Here is a 26,683-nt window from a genome sequence, read left to right on the forward strand (position 1 = left end):
GGACCTTATGGTTGATCTTTCTGTTGGTGGATCTTATGATGGATCTCATGGAGGATCTTATGGTGGAACGTATGATGGATATTATGATGGATCTTATGATGGATCTTTCTGTTAATGGACCTTATGATGGACCCTATGGAGGATCTTTTGGAGGATCTGTTTGTTGATGGATCTTATGAAGGATCTTATGGAGGATCTTATGGTTGATCTTTCTGTTAATGGATCTTATGGTGGACCCTATGGAGGATCTTTTGGAGGATCTGTTTGTTGATGGATCTTATGGAGAATCTTTCTGTTGATAGATCTTATGATGGATCTCATGGAGGATCTTATGGTGGAACTTATGATGGATATTATGACGGATCTTTCTGTTGATGGACCTTATGATGGACCCTATGGAGGATCTTTTGGAGGATCTGTTTGTTGATGGATCTTATGGCAGATCTTTCTGTTGATGGATCTTATGGTTGATCTTTCTAGAAATGGATCTTATGGTGGACCCTAGGAGGATCTTATGGATGATCTTTTGGAGGATCTGTTTGTTGATGGATCTTATGGAGAATCTTTCTGTTGATGGATCATATGGAGAATCTTATGGAGGATCTTATGGCAGATCTTTCTGCTGATGGATCTTATGGAGGATCTTATGGAGAATCTTATGGAGGATCTTATGGCAGATCTTTCTGCTGATGGATCTTATGGAGGATCTTATGGAGAATCTTATGGAGGATCTTATGGCAGATCTTTCTGCTGATGGATCTTATGGAGGATCTTATGGAGAATCTTATGGAGGATCTTATGGCAGATCTTTCTGTTGATGGATCTTATGGTTGGTCTTTCTGTTAATGGATCTTATGGTGGACCCTAGGAGGATCTTATGGATGATCTTTTGGAGGATCTGTTTGTTGATGGATCTTATGGAGGATCTTATGGAGGATCTTTCTGTTGATGAATCTTATGATGGATCTCATGGAGGATCTTATGGTGGAACTTATGATGGATATTATGACGGATCTTAGGATGGATCTTTCTGTTAATGGACCTTATGGAGGATCAGTCTGTTGATGGATTTCTTGTAGCTGAAGAACTCCACAGTGTGATGGGCAATTCTGGAGTATCTCGGCGTCTCATGGTGACCAGAATGTATTGTGGTGAATGGATTGCGGCAGATTTTCTGGAAGGTATAGTGGAGGACACAATCTCATATAGTGGAGGACACAATCTCATATAGTGGAGGACACAATCTCATATAGTGGAGGACACAATCTCATATAGTGGAGGACACAATCTCATATAGTGGAGGACACAATCCATCCAACGTTGTCTCTGAGGGTTCTTTGCTTGTTGGTCCCTCTGCTGAGGTCCTCCCCGAGGATCTGAGATTGGGGGAGGGGATGGCGTTCTCTTTGGGCCTTTCGTCATTTTCTTGGTGTCGGATTTGGTCTCTGGAATCAGCGTTTCCTCTCAGTGAGATAAGAATAAAATCGGTTTCTGTTGGATACAAATGTTTATCATTGGATGGAAATCCCATTACAGTGACCGCGACACTTCCAGCCCGTCGCTCGGATCTGCGACTCATAAATTGCAGACATAATAGAAATATTTTTCTTCTCATGCCACGTAATGATAGGAGCTCCTATAGCTCCGGCCATCTTCACGGGAATTGTTATAACACAGCACATCGATCTTCAGAGAGACCCAACCAGAATCAGCCAGTACTGCATGAGTCGGGGGTGGGGCACACATGGATATATATATATATATATATATATATATATATATACAGCTCATCGATCTTAAGAGGGGAGACCCAACCAGAATTGTATCCCAGGCCATAGTGGTGATTTATGTAGATTGTTATGGATATGTTGGGGGGCGTTATTATTATTATACAGGATTTATATGGGGCCAACAGTTTACGCAGCGCTTTACAAACATGAGGGCAGACAGTACAGTTACAATACAATGCAGGAGAAATCAGAGGGCCCTGATCCTTAGAGCTTACAATCTAGGAGGGAGGGTCAAGTGATACGAAAGATCATAACTATGAGGGATGAGCTGATGAAGAAAATAAAAGTACAGTTGTTAGGTGGGGGAGGATAGGCTTCTCTGAAGAGAAAGGTTTTCAGGGTTCGCCTAGAAGGGGATAGATTTGGAGATCGTTGGACATATTGGGGTAGTGAGTTCCAGAGGATGGGAGAGAATCGGGAGAAGTCCTGGGAGGTGGATATGGGAGGAGGTGATGAGGGAGCTGGAGAGCAGGAGGTCCTGGGAGGAGGGAAGAGGGCGATTCGGTTGGTATTTGGAGACCAGTGATGTAGCTGGGGGCAGAGTTGTGGACGGCTTTGTAACTTAATGTTAGTATTTTGAATTTAATTCATTGGGCGAGTGGCAGCCAATGGAGGGATTGGCACAGAGGGGTAGCAGACACTGGGCGGTTTGTAAGGTGGATGAGTCTGACAACAGCATTCATGATGGACTGAAGGGGGAGGGGCCTATTTAAAGGTGAGCCAATGAGGAGGGAGTTGCGGAAGTCAAGGTGAGAGATGACAGGGAGTGAATCAGGAGCTTTGTGGTGTCATTGGTTCGGAGGGGACGTAGTTTGGAGAGGTTTCGGAGGTTGAGGCGATAAGCTTTGGAAAGTGATTGGATGTGGGGCTGAAAGGAGAGTTCAGAGTCCGGGATAACACCTGGACCCTGACATGGGGGGATGGGGGGATGGTTGTGCCATTGCTCTTGACAGAGAAGTCAGGGGAAGAGGCGCGTGGGGGGAGGGGGGATATTATGAGTTTGGTTTTGGACAAGGTGTTGTGACATCCAGACAGATATGTCGGTTAGTAAGTTAGTGAAGTGTGAGGAGACGGAGGGGGTGAGTTGGGGGGTGGAGAGATAGATTGGGGTGTCGTCAGCGTAGAAATGATAGTGAAAGCCGTGGGAGGCGATCAGCTGACCCGGGGAAGAGGTGTAGATTGGAAATAGGAGAGGTCCAAGAAAAGAACCTTGGAGGACTCCGAGAGAAGGGAAGAGGAGAGGAGGAAGAAGAGTGGTAAGTGACCCTGGAGGTACATTGGGGTAGGTAGGATGAGAGCCAGGGAAGGGCGCAGTCATGGAGACCGAGGGAGTGGAGTTTTTCTGGCAGTAGAAAAGGTCCAGAAGTCGGAGGACAGAATCGCGTCCATTGCTCTTAGTAGGTCATTTGTGAGTTTTAAAGGAGCAGTTTCTGTGGATTGTTGGGGGCAAAATCCAGACTGAAGGGGATCAAGAAGGTTATTCTTAATGGGGTGATCACCCAGATGGTTGTAGACCAGTTCAAGGAGTTTAGAGGAAGAGGGGAGCTAGGATCTAGGAGAGATAGGAGAGATAGGAGAGATAGGAGAGATAGGAGAGATAGGAGAGATAGGAGAGATAGGAGAGATAGGAGAGATAGGAGAGATAGGAGAGATAGGAGAGATAGGAGAGATAGGAGAGATAGGAGATATAGGAGAGATAGGAGAGATAGGAGATAGGAGATAGGAGAGATAGGAGAGATAGGAGAGATAGGAGAGATAGGAGAGATAGGAGAGATAGGAGATAGGAGAGATAGGAGAGATAGGAGATAGGAGATAGGAGAGATAGGAGAGATAGGAGAGATAGGAGAGATAGGAGATAGGAGAGATAGGAGAGATAGGAGATATAGGAGAGATAGGAGAGATAGGAGATAGGAGATAGGAGCTATAGGAGAGATAGGAGAGATAGGAGATAGGAGAGATAGGAGAGATAGGAGATATAGGAGAGATAGGAGATATAGGAGAGATAGGAGATAGGAGAGATAGGAGATAGGAGAGATAGGAGAGATAGGAGAGATAGGAGATAGGAGATAGGAGAGATAGGAGAGATAGGAGATAGGAGATAGGAGAGATAGGAGATAGGAGATAGGAGAGATAGGAGAGATAGGAGAGATAGGAGATAGGAGAGATAGGAGAGATAGGAGATAGGAGAGATAGGAGAGATAGGAGAGATAGGAGAGATAGGAGAGATAGGAGATAGGAGATAGGAGAGATAGGAGAGATAGGAGAGATAGGAGAGATAGGAGATATAGGAGAGATAGGAGATATAGGAGAGATAGGAGATATAGGAGAGATAGGAGATAGGAGAGATAGGAGATAGGAGAGATAGGAGATAGGAGAGATAGGAGATAGGAGAGATAGGAGAGATAGGAGATAGGAGAGATAGGAGATAGGAGAGATAGGAGAGAGGAGATAGGAGAGATAGGAGAGAAAGGAGAGATAGGAGAGATAGGAGATAGGAGAGATAGGAGAGATAGGAGATAGGAGAGATAGGAGAGATAGGAGATAGGAGAGATAGGAGATAGGAGAGATAGGAGAGAAAGGAGAGATAGGAGAGATAGGAGAGATAGGAGATAGGAGAGATAGGAGAGATAGGAGATAGGAGATAGGAGAGATAGGAGATAGGAGAGATAGGAGATAGGAGAGATAGGAGATAGGAGAGATAGGAGAGATGGGAGAGATGGGAGAGATGGGAGAGATGGGAGAGATGGGAGAGATGGGAGAGATAGGAGAGATGGGAGCTATAGGAGAGATAGGAGAGATAGGAGAGATAGGAGATAGGAGAGATAGGAGAGATAGGAGAGATAGGAGAGATAGGAGATAGGAGAGATAGGAGAGATAGGAGAGATAGGAGAGATGGGAGAGATGGGAGAGATGGGAGAGATAGGAGAGATGGGAGAGATGGGAGAGATAGGAGAGATGGGAGAGATGGGAGAGATAGGAGAGATAGGAGAGATAGGAGAGATAGGAGAGATAGGAGAGATAGGAGATAGGAGATAGGAGAGATGGGAGCTATAGGAGAGATAGGAGAGATGGGAGCTATAGGAGAGATAGGAGAGATAGGAGAGATAGGAGAGATAGGAGAGATAGGAGAGATGGGAGAGATAGGAGAGATGGGAGAGATGGGAGAGATGGGAGAGATGGGAGAGATAGGAGAGATGGGAGAGATGGGAGAGATGGGAGCTATAGGAGAGATAGGAGAGATAGGAGAGATGGGAGCTATAGGAGAGATAGGAGAGATAGGAGAGATAGGAGATAGGAGAGATAGGAGAGATAGGAGAGATAGGAGAGATAGGAGAGATAGGAGATAGGAGAGATAGGAGAGATAGGAGAGATGGGAGAGATGGGAGAGATAGGAGAGATAGGAGAGATAGGAGAGATAGGAGAGATAGGAGATAGGAGAGATAGGAGAGATAGGAGAGATAGGAGAGATAGGAGAGATAGGAGAGATGGGAGAGATAGGAGAGATAGGAGAGATAGGAGAGATAGGAGAGATAGGAGATAGGAGAGATAGGAGAGATAGGAGAGATAGGAGATAGGAGAGATAGGAGAGATAGGAGAGATAGGAGAGATGGGAGAGATGGGAGAGATAGGAGAGATAGGAGAGATAGGAGAGATAGGAGAGATAGGAGATAGGAGAGATAGGAGAGATAGGAGAGATAGGAGATAGGAGAGATAGGAGAGATAGGAGAGATAGGAGAGATGGGAGAGATGGGAGAGATGGGAGAGATGGGAGAGATGGGAGAGATAGGAGATAGGAGATAGGAGAGATAGGAGAGATAGGAGAGATAGGAGAGATGGGAGCTATAGGAGAGATAGGAGAGATAGGAGAGATGGGAGCTATAGGAGAGATAGAGAGATAGGAGAGATGGGAGCTATAGGAGAGATGGGAGAGATGGGAGAGATGGGAGAGATGGGAGAGATGGGAGAGATGGGAGAGATGGGAGAGATAGGAGAGATGGGAGCTATAGGAGAGATAGGAGAGATAGGAGAGATGGGAGCTATAGGAGAGATAGGAGAGATAGGAGAGATAGGAGATAGGAGAGATAGGAGAGATAGGAGAGATAGGAGATAGGAGAGATAGGAGAGATAGGAGATAGGAGAGATGGGAGAGATGGGAGAGATGGGAGAGATAGGAGATAGGAGAGATGGGAGAGATGGGAGAGATGGAGAGATAGGAGATAGGAGATAGGAGAGATAGGAGCTATAGGAGAGATAGGAGAGATAGGAGAGATAGGAGATAGGAGAGATAGGAGAGATAGGAGAGATAGGAGAGATAGGAGATAGGAGAGATAGGAGAGATAGGAGAGATAGGAGATAGGAGAGATAGGAGAGATAGGAGAGATAGGAGAGATAGGAGAGATAGGAGATAGGAGAGATAGGAGAGATAGGAGAGATAGGAGAGATAGGAGAGATAGGAGAGATGGGAGCTATAGGAGAGATAGGAGAGATAGGAGAGATAGGAGATAGGAGAGATGGGAGCTATAGGAGAGATAGGAGAGATAGGAGAGATAGGAGATAGGAGAGATAGGAGAGATAGGAGAGATAGGAGATAGGAGAGATAGGAGAGATAGGAGAGATAGGAGATAGGAGAGATAGGAGAGATAGGAGATAGGAGAGATAGGAGAGATAGGAGAGATAGGAGATAGGAGAGATAGGAGAGATAGGAGAGATAGGAGAGATAGGAGAGATAGGAGATAGGAGAGATAGGAGAGATAGGAGATAGGAGATATAGGAGAGATAGGAGAGATAGGAGATAGGAGAGATAGGAGATAGGAGAGATAGGAGAGATAGGAGATAGGAGAGATAGGAGAGATAGGAGAGATAGGAGATAGGAGAGATAGGAGATAGGAGAGATAGGAGATAGGAGATAGGAGATAGGAGAGATAGGAGATAGGAGAGATAGGAGAGATAGGAGAGATAGGAGATAGGAGAGATAGAAGATAGGGCGTAGATTGTTAAGGATGGTAATAAATGGCTATATGGGGGATTGTTGGGGGATATATGAGGGTAGTTGGGGATATATTGGGGGGATTGTTGGGGATTGTTGGGGGGATATATGAGGGTTGTTATGGATATATTGGGGGGATATATGGGGATTGTTGGGGGGATATATGAGGGTTGTTATAGATATATTGGGGGATATATGGGGGTTGTTATGGATATATTGGGGGGATCTATGGGGATTGTTGGGGGGATATATGGGGGTTGTTATAGATATATTGGGGGGATATATGGGGATTGTTGGGGGGATATATGGGGGTTGTTATAGATATATTGGGGGGATATATGGGATTGTTGGGGAGATATATGGGGGTTGTTATGGATATATTGGGGGGATATATGGGGATTGTTATGGATATATTGGGGGGATATATGGGGGTTGTTATGGATATTTTGGGGGGATATATGGGGATGTTGGGGGATATATGGGGGTTGTTATGGATATATTGGGGGGATATATGGGAATTGTTGGGGGGATATATGGGGTTGTTATGGATATATGGGGGTATATATGGGGGTTGTTGGGGGCATATATGGGGATTGTTGGGGGGATATTGGGGGATATATGGGGATTGTTGGGGGGATATATGGGGAATTGTTGGGGGGATATTGGGGGGATATATGGGGAATTGTTGGGGGGGATATTGGGGGGATATATGGGGAATTGTTGGGGGGGATATTGGGGGGATATATGGGGAATTGTTGGGGGGATATATGGGGGTTGTTATGGATATATTGGGGGAATATATGGGAATTGTTGGGGGGATATTGGGGGATAAATGGGGATTGTTGGGGGGATATATGGGGATATATGGGGAATCGTTAGGCAGATAAATATAAGGAGGAATGATTGGAGATCCTCGTCGGTTTAGGACATTTGAACCACCACAACATTTAGTCAGATAGACCTGTTCATTCCCTATCTCTATCATTGGGCTCCTCTGATTGGCTGGTTTCTCACCTTTGCAGTGCAGTAGGAAGTGATGATTTAATGGGCTGAACTTTGCGTTGAAGAAGGAACATTGATCGCGGACCAATCCACAGGACAGACACTGACGGTTCAGCAATCCGAATATGGAGACGCTGGAGGGAGAAGGACAGACACGATGACGTGGAGTGACAGTTAGCAGTATACAGGTTGCTCTGTGTCAGTTAGCAGTATACAGGTTGCTCTGTGTCAGTTAGCAGTATACAGGTTGCTCTGTGTCAGTTAGCAGTATACAGGTTGCTCTGTGTCAGTTAGCAGTATACAGGTTGCTCTGTGTCAGTTAGCAGTATACAGGTTGCTCTGTGTCAGTTAGCAGTATACAGGTTGCTCTGTGTCAGTTAGCAGTATACAGGTTGCTCTGTGTCAGTAAGGTTCAAACATAAAAAGAAATATCCAATGAGAGTCCAACGTAATGAAATAATGAAATGAATTCCAAGCAGATTTTACGCGTTTTAAATGCCGCCCCCCTTCATCAGGGCTGTGACTTTCTTAGTGACGGAGTCACCTGCCCGGCCCTGATGAAGGGGGAGGGGTTCGGCCCTGATGAAGGGGGGGGTTCGGCCCTGATGAAGGGGGGGTTCGGCCCTGATGAAGGGGAGGGGTTCGGCCCTGATGAAGGGGGAGGGGTTCGGCCCTGATGAAGGGGGAGGGGTTCGGCCCTGATGAAGGGGGAGGGGTTCGGCCCCTGAAATGCGTAAACTTTACTCTGCTTTGAATTCATTTTATCATTTGGACTCTTGAACATTGTTGGAGCTCTGATTGTGGCGGTATACTGTCGGTGTGTACTCGGGGAACACCCAACCATGGGAGCAGACCACACCCAGTGGGAGGGGATGAGACTTGGAGGGGGATATGTTGGTTGGGGGAGTCTCAGAGGGATTAAGGGGGCTTGTAGGGTCTCAGATTGATTGTGGGTGGTCTCTGGGGAATTGCAGGTGTCTTGGGGGGTTGTAAGGGGTCTCAGGGGATTCTGAGGGTCTCTGGGAGGAGGTCTAAGGGGGATTGTGGGGGTTCTCTGGGGATATATGGGGGGGGGGGTCTTTGTGGGAATTGTAGGGGGTCTCAGGGGATTCTGAGGGTCCCTGCCCCTTCATATGGGTAATAAGGAGCTCTGACATGGAAAGACTGAGGGGGATTCTAGAAATGGGTGTCTAGAGGAGAAGATTGCCCAGTGCTGGAGATCTCATTGGGTAGGTCCCCCCCCCTCAGTGTAATATGTCATGGTGGACCCCGGGCCTGGAGATATCGCCAGTCGGTGATGGAAATGCGTCTCTCTGCTCTAGTGATGGCGCCCCCTGTGCTCACCATACAGCCATTACACACAATGCCGCTGACAGTGTGCTCTCCTTGGCCTCCATCTATACCCTCCTGTGATTAGGAGATGGAAGGGACTTCATCCGAGATAATAGAAGCTCACTGAATACGGGGGCCATCTGCCCAACCAAGGGGCATTTCATAGGACGGGTAGTGTAGCCCCCGGGTTCAGGGTAGTATAGGGTGACACGGGGGAGGGGAGGAGACACGAGGCGATGAATAAAATGTGATCAGTTTATGAACTGAGGTCTCCATCAATTGCTGAGAACGGAGTGTCAATTCCCCCGGAGCAGAGGATGATGGGAAGTCTCCGGGGGAATTGACACTCCGTTCTCAGCAATTGATGGAGACCTCAATTCATAAACTGATCATATTTTATTCATTGCCTCGTGTCTCCTCCCCTCCCCCGTGTCACCCTATACTACCCTGAACCCGGGGGTTACACTACCCGTTCTATGAAATGCCCCTTGGCAATTACATTGGATGACTCTCATTATTATATGTTTAGGAAGAGCTCCGGCTCTGTCTGTCATTTGTGTGGAAATGATTTATACCGAGTGATACCGTCCGGCACACAAGTCCAACCGCGAGCCGCTGGGCGTCCGTACCTGTACAGCTGGCGACCCCGGGGCGAGTCCTCCGTACTGAGGAAGTATCTGGAGGAGAAGAAACGTGTAAGATCAGATCGGCCCCAACACAGACAGATAATACAGACTATAATAATTGGGATCGAATGTTGCCTACCAGCCAATACAGCAAGAGTATATTTTTCGCTTATATTACCATTGAAAAAAATAAGCATAGACCCTTGCAGGTAGAAATATGGGTCGAATATTAATTATAGCACAGAGGGTCGAATGTCGAGGGTCGAATGTTATCTATTCAACCAATGAATATTCCAAACCATCATTTTAACCAGAAAAATAACAATCAAAGAAGGGCATACCCAATCATTAAAATATCCCCCTTTTTTTGGATACATATATTTACGTAGCTGTAAAACATCTTACATCAAGTTATTTTTCTATATATCCTTCAATTTTATTACCAATTTACATAGCTCATTCTGATTTTTATTTTTATTTTTATGTTAATTTTATTTTTATTTCAATTTTATTTTAATTTTATCTTAATTTTTTCTCAGTTATTTTTACATAGGTTTTTACCATATATCTTTCTTTCCCTCCGCATCACATAACAAAAATCCAAATCTTATCCGCTTATTGCCACCACTGATCATTTAGAATAACATCTTATAGTATGGTCCATTTTTATAGTACGCTATTATCAATGTCGCCTATTTGTATGTTTTTACCATTATCTTTTATCATTGCTTTTATCATTGGTTTTCAATTGCAATTAATGTCACCTATTTGTATTTTTTATCATGGATTTTTTATCATGGGTTTTTAATTGCAATATCTGTATTTACCATATTTATGTGTAATCTATATATTTTAAATAAGCAGAGTAACTGTTTATTAACAAATACATACACATATAAGCTCTGTATATACAAAATCCAACAGCGGGCTAAAAACGGCAGAACATTATGTAGGATAGTCATAGGAACACAATCACCACCGCGCTCTATTCGACATATGGGCATTCCCACAGCAAAAATGGCGGCGGTTGTCCGCGCATGCGCGATAGGTGTATTGTGTCCTATAAAGAGCGTGAGGTGTGTAAAGATGGCCGCTCCGGATGACGTCCCAGTGACGAAACGCGTAGGGCGTGGCCTATCGAATACACACTTCCAATACAGTCGGCGTGGAAGACGAACGGAACGCTCTCAGCAGCTTCCATACCTTTCACACTGCACCTTTACACTACGGCGTGGAAGACGAACGGAACGCTCTCAGCAGCTTCCATACCTTTCATACTGCACCTTTATACTGCATTTATTCAAGCCATTTTCTTCTTTCAAAAGTGTGAGTAATTTTTAGTATTTTCTTAATAAAGTGATTTATACAGTATCACACTATGTATGGTCCTCTCTTTCAATATATATACTGAGGCACACTCCACCTGGAAATAACGAGGGATCCTCAACAGCCTATTTGAAGCAAGCCAGAGAGCGACACGGTAGCTTATACTGTGAAGGCTGATCCACCCCGGATGGGGTTATTTTTCTGGTGAGAGTACATCCTATAAGTGCCCACAATGCATGAAGATTAGTTGTTTTGGATCCATCACATCCCCTCCTGTATCTACGGGAAATCTCCCATTAATTGCACTGCATCAGAGACTGCTTTTTTGCTTCTCCTTTTTTTTACTCCTTTTTTCTTCTCTTTGCATACATTTTTATATTTTTATTTCTTGGGACAAATATCTATAAAAAAATTTTATTTTTCATTTTATTTTATTCTTGGAATTTTTAATTCACTTCCTTTTAAATTTATTTCCATTTTCATTTTTTTCTTTTTTCACTCCCAATATTTGGCATGTTTCACGTGGGGTATTGATATTCATCACAGATTTATTGTACATTTTAGTATTGCACGCAAAGATTTTATTTGATATTTATCACAGATTTATTGTACATTTTAGTATTGCACGCATAGATTTTATTTGTCACATTTGTGCACAATTGTATTATGTTTATGGTTCATATTTACATGTATAATTTTTACCTGATTTATTAAGTAGTTCACATGTTTAAGGTATTCATGTGATTAAGAGTGCATAAGGTAATCACCTATTTAGGTTTATCGCACCTGAGACAATATTTTACTTTTCCAGCCAGCATGCTGGTAAATTTTTAACAATTTATACACATATATTTTTGAGTTTTTACTTCCCACCTACAGTTTATATTTTATACTTTATCCCAACACTAATATATGACACACTAACACTTACACACCGGATTAACGTAACAATTTTAAATTTAATTTAGCAAATTAAGTTTCTGACACACAGGTATAGCGCCAGATCTATTCATAGCACTCCTTTATCCAACACAGACAGACCCCCCCCAGAATATCACCACCAACTCGGACCGACCCCCCCAGAATATCATCACCAACTCGGACCGACCCCCCCCCCCCAGAATATCACCACCAACTCGGACTGACCCCCCCAGAATATCATCACCAACTCAGACCGACCCCCCCCCCAGAATATCACCAAAGATCGGCCCCAACACAGACAGTCCCCCCAGAATATCACCACCAACTCGGACCGACCCCCCCAGAATATCACCACTAACTTGGACCGACCCCCCCCAGAATATCACCACCAACTCGGACCGACCCCCCCAGAATATCACCACCAACTCAGACCGACCCCCCCAGAATATCACCACCAACTCGGACCGACCCCCCCAGAATATCACCACCAACTCGGACCGACCCCCCCAGAATATCACCACCAACTCGGACCGACCCCCCCAGAATATCACCACCAACTCGGACCGACCCCCCCAGAATATCACCACCAACTCGGACCGACCCCCCCAGAATATCACCACCAACTCAGACCAACCCCCCCAGAATATCACCAAAGATCGGCCCCAACCCAGACAGACCCCCCCCCCCCCCCGCAGAATATCACCAAAGATCGGCACCAACCCACACAGACCCCCCCAGAATATCACCACCAACTCAGACCGACCCCCCTCCAGAATATCACCACCAACTCAGACCGACCCCCCCCCCCAGAATATCACCACCAACTCAGACCGACCCCCCCAAAATATCACCAAAGATCGGCCCCAACCCAGGCAGACCCCCCCAGAATATCACCACCAACTCAGACCGACCCCCCAGAATATCACCACCAACTCAGACCGACCCCCCCCAGAATATCACCACCAACTCAGACCGACCCCCCAGAATATCACCACCAACTCAGACCGACCCCCCCAGAATATCACCAACTCAGACCGACCCCCCCCCCAGAATATTACCACCAACTCAGACCAACCCCCCCCCCAGAATATCACCAACTCAGACCGACCCCCCCCCAGAATATCACCACCAATCAGACCGACCCCCCCAGAATATCATCAAACACCAACACTACCCATATGGACTGCCCCCCCCCCCCCCCCAGAACATTGCCAAAGACCCTTCACTACTTTATATATCTTCTATTCATCATTATAACACACATAAAGGGCGACTCCGCAAAAGAACATACGGAAAATGCTGTCACATACAATATCACACCTTATATATCACACCGTATATATCACACCTTATATATATCACACCTTATATATCACACCGTATATATCACACCATATATATCACACCGTATATATCACACCGTATATATCACACCTTATATATCACACCGTATATATCACACCTTATATATCACACGTATATATATCACACCTTATATATCACACCGTATATATCAAACCGTATATATCAAACCGTATATATCACACCGTATATATCACACCGTATATATCACACCGTATATATATCACACCTTATATATCACACCGTATATATCAAACCGTATATATCACACCGTATATATCACACCGTATATATCACACCTTATATATCACACCGTATATATATCACACCTTATATATCACACCGTATATATCAAACCGTATATATCACACCGTATATATCACACCTTATATATCACACCGTATATATCACACCGTATATATCACACCGTATATATCACACCGTATATATCACACCTTATATATCACACCTTATATATCACACCGTATATATATCACACCTTATATATCACACCGTATATATCAAACCGTATATATCACACCGTATATATCACACCTTATATATCACACCGTATATATCACACCGTATATATCACACCTTATATATCACACCGTATATATCACACCTTATATATCACACCGTATATATCACACCGTATATATCACACTATATATATCACACCGTATATATCACACCGTATATATCACACCGTATATATCACACCATATATATCACACCGTATATATATCACACCGTATATATATCACACCGTATATATCACACCGTATATATCACACGTATATATATCACACCTTATATATCACACCGTATATATCAAACCGTATATATCAAACCGTATATATCACACCGTATATATCACACCGTATATATCACACCGTATATATATCACACCTTATATATCACACCGTATATATCAAACCGTATATATCACACCGTATATATCACACCGTATATATCAAACCGTATATATCACACCGTATATATCACACCATATATATCACACCTTATATATCACACCTTATATATCACACCTTATATATCACACCTTATATATCACACCTTATATATCACACCTTATATATCACACCGTATATATCACACCGTATATATCACACCGTATATATCACACCTTATATATCACACCATATATATCACACCTTATATATCACACCGTATATATCACACCTTATATATCACACCGTATATATCACACCTTATATATCACACCTTATATATCACACCGTATATATCACACCGTATATATCACACCTTATATATCACACCTTAGGCCGCGTACACACGGGCGGACTGTTGGCTCAACTTTGTCCGCTGAACAGTGTTTCAGCGGACAGTCCGCTCGTGTGTGGGGCTTTCAGCGGACAGTTTGACGAACAAAGTTTTTCGGAAATTCCGAAAAACTGTCCGCTGAAACTTGGTTTGAGCGAACAGTCCGCCCGTGTGTAGGCTACTTTCGAAATGAGCAAACTGTTCCCGCTCGGAGGGAAGTCTGCTCATTTCGAGCGCGCGTGCAGGTAGGCGGGGCCCGCGACGGAGACATCGCGGGCTCCGCCGCCTGGAATGGACTTAAAGGGGAACCCCAACGCCGAAAAAAAATCAGCGTGGGGGTCCCCCCAAAGTCCACAACAGACCCTTGTCCGAGCACGCTACCCGGCCGGCCAGGAAAGGGGGGCGAGCGAGCGCCCCCCCTCCTGAGCCGTACCAGGCCGCGTGCCCTCAACATGGGGGGTGCCTTGGGGAAGGGGGGGCCGCGCGGCCCCCCCACCCCAAAGCACCTTGTCCCCATGTTGATGAGGACAAGGGCCTTTTCCCGACAACCCTGGCCGTTGGTTGTCGGGGTCTGCGGGCGGGGGGCTTATCGGAATCCGGGAGCCCCCTTTAATAAGGGGGCCCCCGGATACCGGCCCCCCACCCTATGTGAATGAGTATGGGGTACAATGTACCCCTACCCATTCACCTGTAAAATAAAAGTACCCAAAAAAAAAAACACAACACACGAGATAAAATATTTTATTGCACAGCTCCGGGGGTCTTCTCGCCGGACTCCTCCGCTATCTTCTTGTAGCTCTTTTGCTAGCGGAGGAGTCCGGCTTTCTTCCTCCCCGCCGCCGGCCTCTTCTCCCGACTTCGGGGGTCTTGTCCCCCTCTTCGGTTCTTCTGCCGGGCCACCGCGCCTTCTTATAGCTCTTTTGCAGGCGGTGGCCCGGTCTTCTGTCGCCGCCTTCCGTTCTTCTGTCGCCGCCGCCTTCCGTTCTTCTGCCGGGCCACCGCGCCTTCTTATAGCTCTTTTGCAGGCGGTGGCCCGGTCTTCTGTCGCCGCTGTCGCCGCCGCCTTCCGTTCTTGTTCTTCTTCTTGTTCTTCTCCAGGAGATGTTGACACGTCGCTCTCTCCGGCCGGAATGCCAGAGCCGCGCTGAGCGGCCACTTATATAGTGACAATGGGGCGGTGTCACATGGTATATGTCACATGGGTTGGTCACATGGTGACCCCGCCCCCTTACGATGTCATAGTCCCCATGTGACATCAACCCATGTGACATATACCATGTGACACCGCCCCATTGTCACTATATAAGTGGCCGCTCAGCGCGGCTCTGGCATTCCGGCCGGAGAGAGCGACGTGTCAACATCTCCTGGAGAAGAACAAGAAGAACAAGAAGAAGAACAAGAACGGAAGGCGGCGGCGACAGCGGCGACAGAAGACTGGGCCACCGCCTACAAAAGAGCTATAAGAAGGCGCGGTGGCCCGGCAGAAGAACCGAAGAGGGGGACAAGACCCCCGAAGTCGGGAGAAGAGGCCGGCGGCAGGGAGGAAGAAAGCCGGACTCCTCCGCTAGCAAAAGAGCTACAAGAAGATAGCGGAGGAGTCCGGCGAGAAGACCCCCGAAGACGGAAGACCCCCGGAGCTGTGCAATAAAATATTTTATCTCGTGTGTTGCGTTTTTTTTTTGGGTACTTTTATTTTACAGGTGAATGGGTAGGGGTACATTGTACCCCATACTCATTCACATAGGGTGGGGGGCCGGTATCCGGGGGCCCCCTTATTAAAGGGGGCTCCCGGATTCCGATAAGCCCCCCGCCCGCAGACCCCGACAACCAACGGCCAGGGTTGTCGGGAAGAGGCCCTTGTCCTCATCAACATGGGGACAAGGTGCTTTGGGGTGGGGGGGCCGCGCGGCCCCCCCTTCCCCAAGGCACCCCCCATGTTGAGGGCACGCGGCCTGGTACGGCTCAGGAGGGTGGGGCGCGCTCGCTCGCCCCCCTTTCCTGGCCGGCCGGGTAGCGTGCTCGGACAAGGGTCTGTTGTGGACTTTGGGGGGACCCCTACGCCGATTTTTTTCGGCGTTGGGGTTCCCCTTAAGTCCATTCCAGGCGGCGGAGCCCGCGATGTCGCGGGCCCCGCCTACCTGCACACGCGCTCGAAATGAGCGGACTGTTGCCTCGTGTGTGGGCGAGTCCGCTCATTTCAAAAGTTGCGCGGACTTAGTACGACGAACAAAGTTTGCCGTATTTGTCCGCTCAAAAAGTGCCTGTGTGGGCGTGTTCGTTCATTCAAAAGTTTGAGCGGACTGTTTGACGAACTTAGTTTCGGCAGACAGTCCCCGCGTGTGTACGCCGCCTTATATATCACACCGTATATATCACACCGTATATATAACACCTTATATATCACACCTTATATATCACACCGTATATATCACACCTTATATATCACACCGTATATATCACACCTTATATATCACACCTTATATATCACACCGTATATATCACACCTTATATATATATATCACACCGTATATATCACACCGTATATATCACACCGTATATATCACACCGTATATATCACACCTTATATATCACACCGTATATATCACACCTTATATATCACACCGTATATATCACACCGTATATATCACACCTTATATATCACACCGTATATATCACACCGTATATATCACACCGTATATATCACACCTTATATATCACACCGTATATATCACACCTTATATATCACACCGTATATATCACACCGCACGCCCCGACAATGAATATACATGGAAGGAATACTCACAGCTTCTGAGACGGCTCGTCATACGCCAAGATCCGGATCACCTCCCAACTCCCCGACGTCAGATGACGGATACTCACCAGATCCGTCTTCACCTGGAAAGAGAAAAAAAACAAAATTGTCCCATATAGATGCTATATATATATATATATCTCACACCATACAGACCGTATATACACTATATAAGTATAGACTCTTCCGGCAGGACTCACCTGGACGGTGAACATGGCGATGTGGTGGAACTCTCCTCGGCCGCCTTGTTTCACCGGAACCGTCATGAAGAATTTTGTTCCGTCCTTGGAGAAGATTGGCTCCTCGTTCTGCCGTCCAGAGGGGGAGGGGTTATAGACACTGACCCCCATCATTCTGTACACTATATATATATATATATATATATGATGGATCCTTACCTGCTTGGACAGCCAGACCTCCGACATCACTTCATATTTCTAAAAAATACATTTATAATAAATCTCATCATTTTTATTTGATAAAATTTCTTCTATGGAATGGCTGATGTCACGTGACTGCGGGAGGACATCAAAGGGTCCGTAAACCACCCCCAGAGGAAATCCCCCCCCAGAGGAGATCCCCCCTCAATCCAGACCCCCCTCCCTCCCAGAGGAGATCCTCCCCTCAATCCAGACCCCCCAGAGGAGATCCTCCCCTCAATCCAGACCCCCCCAGAGGAGATCCTCCCCTCAATCCAGACCCCCCCAGAGGAGATCCTCCCCTCAATCCAGACCCCCCCAGAGGAGATCCTCCTCTCAATCCAGACCCCCCCAGAGGAGATCCTCCCCTCAATCCAGACCCCCCAGAGGAGATCCTCCCCTCAATCCAGACCCCCCCAGAGGAGATCCTCCCCTCAATCCAGACCCCCCCAGAGGAGATCCTCCCCTCAATCCAGACCCCCCCAGAGGAGATCCTCCCCTCAATCCAGACCCCCCCAGAGGAGATCCTCCCCTCAATCCAGACCCCCCCAGAGGAGATCCTCCCCTCAATCCAGACCCCCCCAGAGGAGATCCTCCCCTCAATCCAGACCCCCCAGAGGAGATCCTCCCCTCAATCCAGACCCCCCCAGAGGAGATCCTCCCCTCAATCCAGACCCCCCCAGAGGAGATCCTCCCCTCAATCCAGACCCCCCCAGAGGAGATCCTCCCCTCAATCCAGACCCCCCCAGAGGAGATCCTCCCCTCAATCCAGATGGAGGGATAGAACAAATCGCCCAGATTTATACACTCACCGGACACTTTATTATGTACACCTCTTCAATTGCTCGGTAACACAAATTGCTAATCAGCCAATCACACAACAGCATATCAATGCATTTAGGCCTCTAGACATGGTGAAGAAGACTTTCTGCATCAGAATGGTGAAGAAAGGGGATCTGGGTGACGTTGAAGGTGGCAGACGGGCCGGTCTGAGGATTTCTGGGATTTTCACACACAACCATCTCTCGGGATTACAGAGAATGGCGGGCGCTGTGGGCGGGCCCTCGCCATCCTCACTCACAATGCAGGACTGATGGTCCTGAGTGGGATGTGGTGATGTCAGTCCTTCCATGTACACGGGGAGCTCGGTCTACTACCTCGGGGGTGGGGCAGACCCGTATACTATCTCCATCCCCGTCACTGTGCAGGCTCCTCCCATATTCCATATAGAGACAGCCAATTGAGGAGGAGGAGGGAGGAGTCATCATCAATCACTATTTATAGAAGGGATTACAGTCAAATAAAGAAAATCCCTCCATTGTAGTCCATGGCAGAATCTAATGAATGGACTTCTTTATGAATGGGCTTCCTTATGAATGGACTTCCTTATGGATGGACTTCCTTATGAATGGGCTTCCTTATGAATGGACTTTCTTATGAATGGACTTCCTTATGAATGGGCTTCCTTATGAATGGGCTATCTTATGAATGGACTGGAGTGTCTGAATCAATGCCGACTCACCAATCTCCTCACTTTGCAATGCGCCTCGTGATAAAGGGGCAGAAGTCGTTCTTTTACAATCTTTTTATGATTTCAAATAGCAAAATAAAGAAAAAAATCAATGCTGTGGTTTCAGATTTATATTATGGGGGGGGGGGGGGGGGTCCAAAAATGTGAAGGGGCGGAGACAGGTTTTCTGTGGGGCGTGGTTATTTTTTCTGTATTTTTTCATTGATTTGTAATAGACAGAAAGTAGAATAAAAGCAAACATTGGAGAGGTGAAATCGCTCGCTGTGTGAATATCCCCCACAGTCCCCTCCCCCGCACACCTTGCTGCACGCTCCGGTGGTGGTCTCGCAGACGGTCAGGATGGAGATGTTCTGAAGTCGGTTGAGCCAGCGGACGATGGTTCTGGTGTTACTGATCCACTTCACCATGGTGATGTAATAATCCCTGAGGAGGGGAGATCAGATTTCAGGATAAGGCACCTCCACCCAATCACTGCGGAAGGTGGAGGACACTATTGGCTCCCCCTTGGGGTCACATGGTCCAGGACCCGCCCCCGGACTCTGATTGGATAATGAAGAAGTAGCAGTAGAATGGAAAAGTCATTCGTAGTCCTCCTCCCCGACTCTGAATTCTGCTGTACGGGGCCAATCAGGTGTAAGTACCAGACTGTGACCTGGTATCAGCCTCCTGTATTCCCCTGTACAGCGGAGCTCAGACTGGGAGCGGGAGGGGCGGGACTGGCCGCCGCTAGATGGAGTTGATGATTATAAAGGAGTGTTTATTTCCTATGATAATTAGCTCCATCTAGTGGCCATAATGCAGTATTTTCCTAAAATCGCTCTATGTTGTATGAATAACATTTAATCTGGGGGAGGAACTCACCCAACAACATTCGATCTTCCCCCGGTCTCACATAATGAATGTACAGTGGGGGGAAAATAACGATCGTCTTCCCTGCGGATTGTGTGAGTTTTGTCCACTTACATAGAAATGAAGGGTCTATAATTGTATTTTATATGATGGAGACAGAAGATCAACCAAAATCCAGAAACATCACATAATACAAATGTTATAAATGGAGTTCAGTGAGTAAAATAAGTATTTGATCCCCTTAGTAGTCGGTGGAGAAACCCTTGTTGGTGATCACAGAGGTCAGACGTTTCTTGTAGGTGGTGATGAGGTTTCCACATCCCAGGAGGGATTTTCTCCTCTCTTCTCTACAGATCTTCTCTAAATCCTGAAGGTTTCTTGGCAACTCGAAGTTTCATCTCCTCCATACATTCTCCATAGGATTAAGGTCTGGAGACTGGCTGGGCCACTCCATGACCTTCTTCTTGAGCCCCTCCTTTGTTGCCTTGGTGTTTTGGGTCATTGTCATGCTGGAAGACCCATCCATGACCCATCTTCAGAGGGAAGAAGGTTCTCATCCAAGATCTTACAATACATGGGCCCCGTCCATTGTCCCCTCAATGCAGCTAAGTTGTCATGTCCCCTTAGCAGAGAAACAGCCCCAAATCCTCATGTTTCCCCCTCCGTGTGTGACTGTAGGGATGGTGTTCATGTTCCCCCCTCCGTGTGTGACTGTAGGGATGGTGTTCATGTTCCCCCCTCCGTGTGTCACTGTAGGGATGGTGTTCATGTTCCCACCTCCGTGTGTCACTGTAGGGATGGTGTTCATGTTCCCACCTCCGTGTGTGACTGTAGGGATGGTGTTCATGTTCCCACCTCCGTGTCTGACTGTAGGGATGGTGTTCATGTTCCCACCTCCGTGTGTGACTGTAGGGATGGTGTTCATGTTCCCACCTCCGTGTGTGACTGTAGGGATGGTGTTCATGTTCCCACCTCCGGGTGTGACTGTAGGGATGGTGTTCATAGTCCCACCTCTGTGTGTGACTGTAGGGATGGTGTTGATGTTCCCCCTCCATGTGTGACTGTAGGGATGGTGTTCATGTTCCCACCTCCGTGTGTGACTGTAGGGATGGTGTTCATGTTCCCACCTCCGTGTGTGACTGTAGGGATGGTGTTCATGTTCCCACCTCCGTGTGTGACTGTAGGGATGGTGTTCATGTTCCCACCTCCGTGTGTGACTGTAGGGATGGTGTTCATGTTCCCACCTCCGTGTGCGACTGTAGGGATGGTATTCATGTTCCCACCTCCGTGTGTGACTGTAGGGATGGTGTTCATGTTCCCACCTCCGTGTGCGACTGTAGGGATGGTGTTCATGTTCCCACCTCCGTATGTGACTGTAGGGATGGTGTTCACGTTCTCACCTCCGTGTGTGACTGTAGGGATGGTGTTCACGTTCCCACCTCCGTGTGTGACTGTAGGGATGGTGTTCATGTTTTCTCCTCCGTGTGTGACTGTAGGGATGGTGTTCACGTTCCCACCTCCGTGTGTGACTGTAGGGATGGTGTTCATGTTTTCTCCTCCGTGTGTGACTGTAGGGATGGTGTTCATGTTCCCACCTCCATGTGTGACTGTAGGGATGGTGTTCATGTTCCCACCTCCGTGTGTGACTGTAGGGATGGTGTTCATGTTCCCACCTCCGTGTGCGACTGTAGGGATGGTGTTCATGTTCCCACCTCCGTATGTGACTGTAGGGATGGTGTTCACGTTCCCACCTCCGTATGTGACTGTAGGGATGGTGTTCACGTTCCCACCTCCGTGTGTGACTGTAGCGATGGTGTTCATGTTTTCTCCTCCGTGTGTGACTGTAGGGATGGTGTTCATGTTCCCACCTCCATGTGTGACTGTAGGGATGGTGTTCATGTTCCCACCTCCGTGTGTGACTGTAGAAATGGTGGCCGGCTGACCGATGCCTTTAGACAATTTTTCAGTCCTCGGCACCAAGGTCTGATCGGTTCCAGCAACCATCACCAGCGTCTGCATTACATGGGGCAGGAATATATTGGGGCAAGAGCAGACTTGGAGACCTTTCCAACAGACCATCCACTGGGTTTCTGGGTCTTCAGGATGGACCACTGGCCAGAGCTTGCTCAATATAAAATTGAGCTACTGGCCTGTCCTGCATCCAGCGTTCTTTCTGGAAGCAAATTCAGTGCTGCTGGAGGGTTTGTAACGGATCATAGAGTCCGCCTGTCCACAGACTCCGTTGATAGGCTCACATTCATAAAAATGAATCAGTCTTGGATCAGCGGCTACCAAGCACCTGATGCTGATGTAACTGGTTGATTTTTCTATGGATGTGGGATCCCTTGTAGGCGGCCTATGCTGAGTGATTATCCTATTCCTCCCCAATCTTGATGATGCTAGCTTCCAACAATATGTTTGGTTCAGGGCACCACCACTGACTGAGGAACACATTTTCTGTCCCTGTTGAACAGGCGCATGCAATTACAGTTCTTGGTATAATATTTCCTAGTAGGGTCCGTTCCCACACCCACCAAGATTATCTGTAAGGGGCTTACAGCGTTCTGGTACCACCAACACCTAAGGCTCAATTTTCTGCAGAGTATATAGGGCAGGCCGTATAGTATATATACTTCTGTTCAGAGTATATAGGTACGGGGGGGGGGCCCACGCCATTTTTTTTTTAATTTGGGTACGGTGTTCACCTTAATATCCATAACAGACCTGAAGGGCCTGGTAATGGGCGGGGGGGGGGGGGGCCCACACTGTTTTTCTCAATGATTTTCATGTATATTGCCGGGACCCGACAATACATTACAGCTGCAAGCAGTTTTAAATGACTTTTATCTGTATTGCTGAGACCCGACAATTCATTATAGCCGCCGCGAGTACTTTTATCTACTTAAGGACCGCCTCCTGTATATATAAGTCGGTACTTTGAAGAGGGATATCTCGGTAACAGAGGCGGTCCTGTTTACAATAATGGTGGTCTCCACGGCGGGTTCGCGGCGAGATCACCGTTATCGGCGGCGGAAGAGGTGCCACCCCCCCCTCCCCCCTCTCACCCACGCCCTCCGCCTCTTACTGGAACTGTCGGTAGCGGCGGAGGCAATCGGGTCCTTCTTGTTGCTGGGAATGGAGACAAATGAGGCTGAGATGGCCCCTCCCCCCCGTCTCTATACCACAGGAGGGCAGAAGTGACGTTTTGACATTTTTTTAAATTGCATTTTAGTCCAAATATGAGAAGTGAGGACTTTATGACCCCCCCGGATCTCATATATAAGAGGACCTGTCATGCTTTTTTCTATTACAAGGGATGTTTACATTCCTCGCAATAGGAATAAAAGTGATCCATTTTTTTTTTTTTAAAACACCCCGTCCCTATAGGCTCGCGCGCAGAAGCGAACGCATACCTGATTAGCGCCCGCATATGAAAAATGGTAGTCATACCACACATGTGAGGTATCGCCGCAATCGGTAGAGCGAGAGCAATAATTCTAGCCATAGACCTCCTCTGTAACGCAAAACATGCAACCTGTAGAGTTTTTTAAATGTCGCTTATGGAGATTTTTGAGGGTAAAAGTTTGTCGCCATTCCACGAGTGGGCGCAATTTTCAAGCGTGACATGTTGGGTATCAATTGGGGCAGGACCCGGGTCCCCAAACACTCCCCCGGGGCAGGACCCGGGTCCCCAAACACTCCCCCGGGGCAGGACCCGGGTCCCCAAACACTCCCGCGGGGCAGGACCCGGGTCCCCAAACACTCCCCCGGGGCAGGACCCGGGTCCCCAAACACTCCCCCGGGGCAGGACCCGGGTCTCCAAACACTCCCCCGGGGCAGGACCCGGGTCTCCAAACACTCCCCCGGGGCAGGACCCGGGTCTCCAAACACTCCCCCGGGGCAGGACCCGGGTCCCCAAACACTCCCCCGGGGCAGGACCCGGGTCCCCAAACACTCCCCCGGGGCAGGACCCGGGTCCCCAAACACTCCCCCGGGGCAGGACCCGGGTCTCCAAACACTCCCCCGGGGCAGGACCCGGGTCTCCAAACACTCCCCCGGGGCAGGACCCGGGTCTCCAAACACTCCTCCTGTGTAGTTCTGGGCGGATCCCTCACTTTTCTCATGACCATCCTCACCCCATGAGGAGAAATCTTCCATGGAGCTCCAGACTGAGGACAATTGGTGGTGATTTTGTATTTCTTCCATTTGTGAATAATCTCTCCGGCACTCGTCTCCTCTCACCAAGCTTCTTGCTGATGGTCTTGTAGCCCATTCCAGCCTTGTGCAGGTCTCCAATCTTCTCCCCGACCTCCTCTGACAGATCTTTCCCCATGATGGTGAGGATTGGAGGGAAGGGATTCTGTGGACAGGCGTCTTCTATACACATAACAAGCTGTCGTTAGGAGAACCTTCTTACATTGTCAGGACTGATCTGTGTACCACATGAGCACCTACTGGAGCCAGTCTGTGGGGGGCAGAATTATTGAATATATACATATGTGATTGGTTCTTTTGAAAGAATACAAAGTGTCTGATTGGCTGATTCTGAAGCCACCGCCTTCCTTTCTTATTCATGTTTCCAGTATAAATAGAAGGAGCCCCTCCCCCTAGGGAGCTCATGGTGATCCCAGCGCCTGTCTGTGTCCCTTCCCCCGCTTCATACAAGAGCTGTGATTGGGCTTTGCTTATAAGAGAAACTTCAAATGTCCAAAACAAGGAGATCAAATACTTATTTTACTCCATTTGTATCATTTGTATTGTGTGATCTTCTGTCTCCATCATATAAAATACAATTATAGACCCTTCATTTCTATGTATGTGGGCAAATCTACACAATCTAATCTACCACCATCCCCCACCGACCAATCTATTCTACCACCATCCCCCACCGACCAATCTATTCTACCACCATCCCCCACCGACCAATCTAATCTACCACCATCCCCCACCGACCAATCTAATCTACCACCATCCCCCACCGACCAATCTATTCTACCACCATCCCCCACCGACCAATCTAATCTACCACCATCCCCCACCGACCAATCTAATCTACCACCATCCCCCACCGACCAATCTAATCTACCACCATCCCCCACCGACCAATCTATTCTACCACCATCCCCCACCGACCAATCTAATCTACCACCACCCCCCACCGACCAATCTAATCTACCACCATCCCCCACCGACCAATCTAATCTACCACCACCCCCCACCGACCAATCTAATCTACCACCATCCCCCACCGACCAATCTAATCTACCACCACCCCCACCGACCAATCTCATCTACCACCATCCCCCACCGACCAATCTAATCTACCACCATCCCCCACCGACCAATCTATTCTACCACCATCCCCCACCGACCAATCTATTCTACCACCATCCCCCACCGACCAATCTAATCTACCACCATCCCCCACCGACCAATCTAATCTACCACCATCCCCCACCGACCAATCTAATCTACCACCACCCCCCACCGACCAATCTAATCTACCACCACCCCCCACCGACCAATCTAATCTACCACCATCCCCCACCGACCAATCTAATCTACCACCACCCCCCACCGACCAATCTAATCTACCACCATCCCCCACCGACCAATCTAATCTACCACCACCCCCCACCGACCAATCTAATCTACCACCATCCCCCACCGACCAATCTAATCTACCACCATCCCCCACCGACCAATCTATTCTACCACCATCCCCCACCGACCAATCTAATCTACCACCATCCCCCACCGACCAATCTAATCTACCAACACCCCCCACCGACCAATCTAATCTACCAACACCCCCCACTGACCAATCTAATCTACCACCACCCCCACCGACCAATCTAATCTACCAACACCCCCCACCGACCAATCTAATCTACCAACACCCCCCACTGACCAATCTAATCTACCACCATCCCCCACCGACCAATCTATTCTACCACCATCCCCCACCGACCAATCTAATCTACCACCATCCCCCACCGACCAATCTAATCTACCACCATCCCCCACCGACCAATCTAATCTACCACCATCCCCCACCGACCAATCTATTCTACCACCATCCCCCACCGACCAATCTAATCTACCACCATCCCCCACCGACCAATCTATTCTACCACCATCCCCCACCGACCAATCTAATCTACCACCATCCCCCACCGACCAATCTATTCTACCACCACCCCCCACCGACCAATCTAATCTACCACCACCCCCCACCGACCAATCTAATCTACCACCATCCCCCACCAACCAATCTCATATACCACTATCCCCCACCGACCAATCTATTCTACCACCATCCCCCACCGACCAATCTAATCTACCACCATCCCCCACCGACCAATCTAATCTACCACCACCCCCCACCGACCAATCTAATCTACCACCACCGACCAAT

General features: G+C 47.8%; 1 protein-coding gene across 1 annotated transcript in view; it reads right to left on the bottom strand.

The window, feature by feature from the left end:
* DPP10 (dipeptidyl peptidase like 10) overlaps positions 1-26,683 on the bottom strand; it is a 190,050-nt gene that overhangs the window by 21,071 nt on the left and 142,296 nt on the right. Inside the window, exons 11-16 of the mRNA XM_077449772.1 lie at positions 19,716-19,839; positions 17,865-17,903; positions 17,667-17,774; positions 17,458-17,549; positions 9,741-9,788; positions 7,792-7,913 (exon numbers count right to left, since the gene is read on the bottom strand). Of these exons, the coding sequence (XP_077305898.1) occupies positions 7,792-7,913; positions 9,741-9,788; positions 17,458-17,549; positions 17,667-17,774; positions 17,865-17,903; positions 19,716-19,839 (533 nt within the window). The remainder of the gene's footprint in view (positions 1-7,791; positions 7,914-9,740; positions 9,789-17,457; positions 17,550-17,666; positions 17,775-17,864; positions 17,904-19,715; positions 19,840-26,683) is intronic.

The sequence above is a fragment of the Lithobates pipiens genome, unplaced genomic scaffold (assembly GCF_037356315.1).
Source record: "Lithobates pipiens isolate NorthernLeopardFrog02 unplaced genomic scaffold, aLitPip1_a1.2 Scaffold_22, whole genome shotgun sequence".
NCBI classification, from domain to species: Eukaryota; Metazoa; Chordata; class Amphibia; order Anura; family Ranidae; genus Lithobates; species Lithobates pipiens.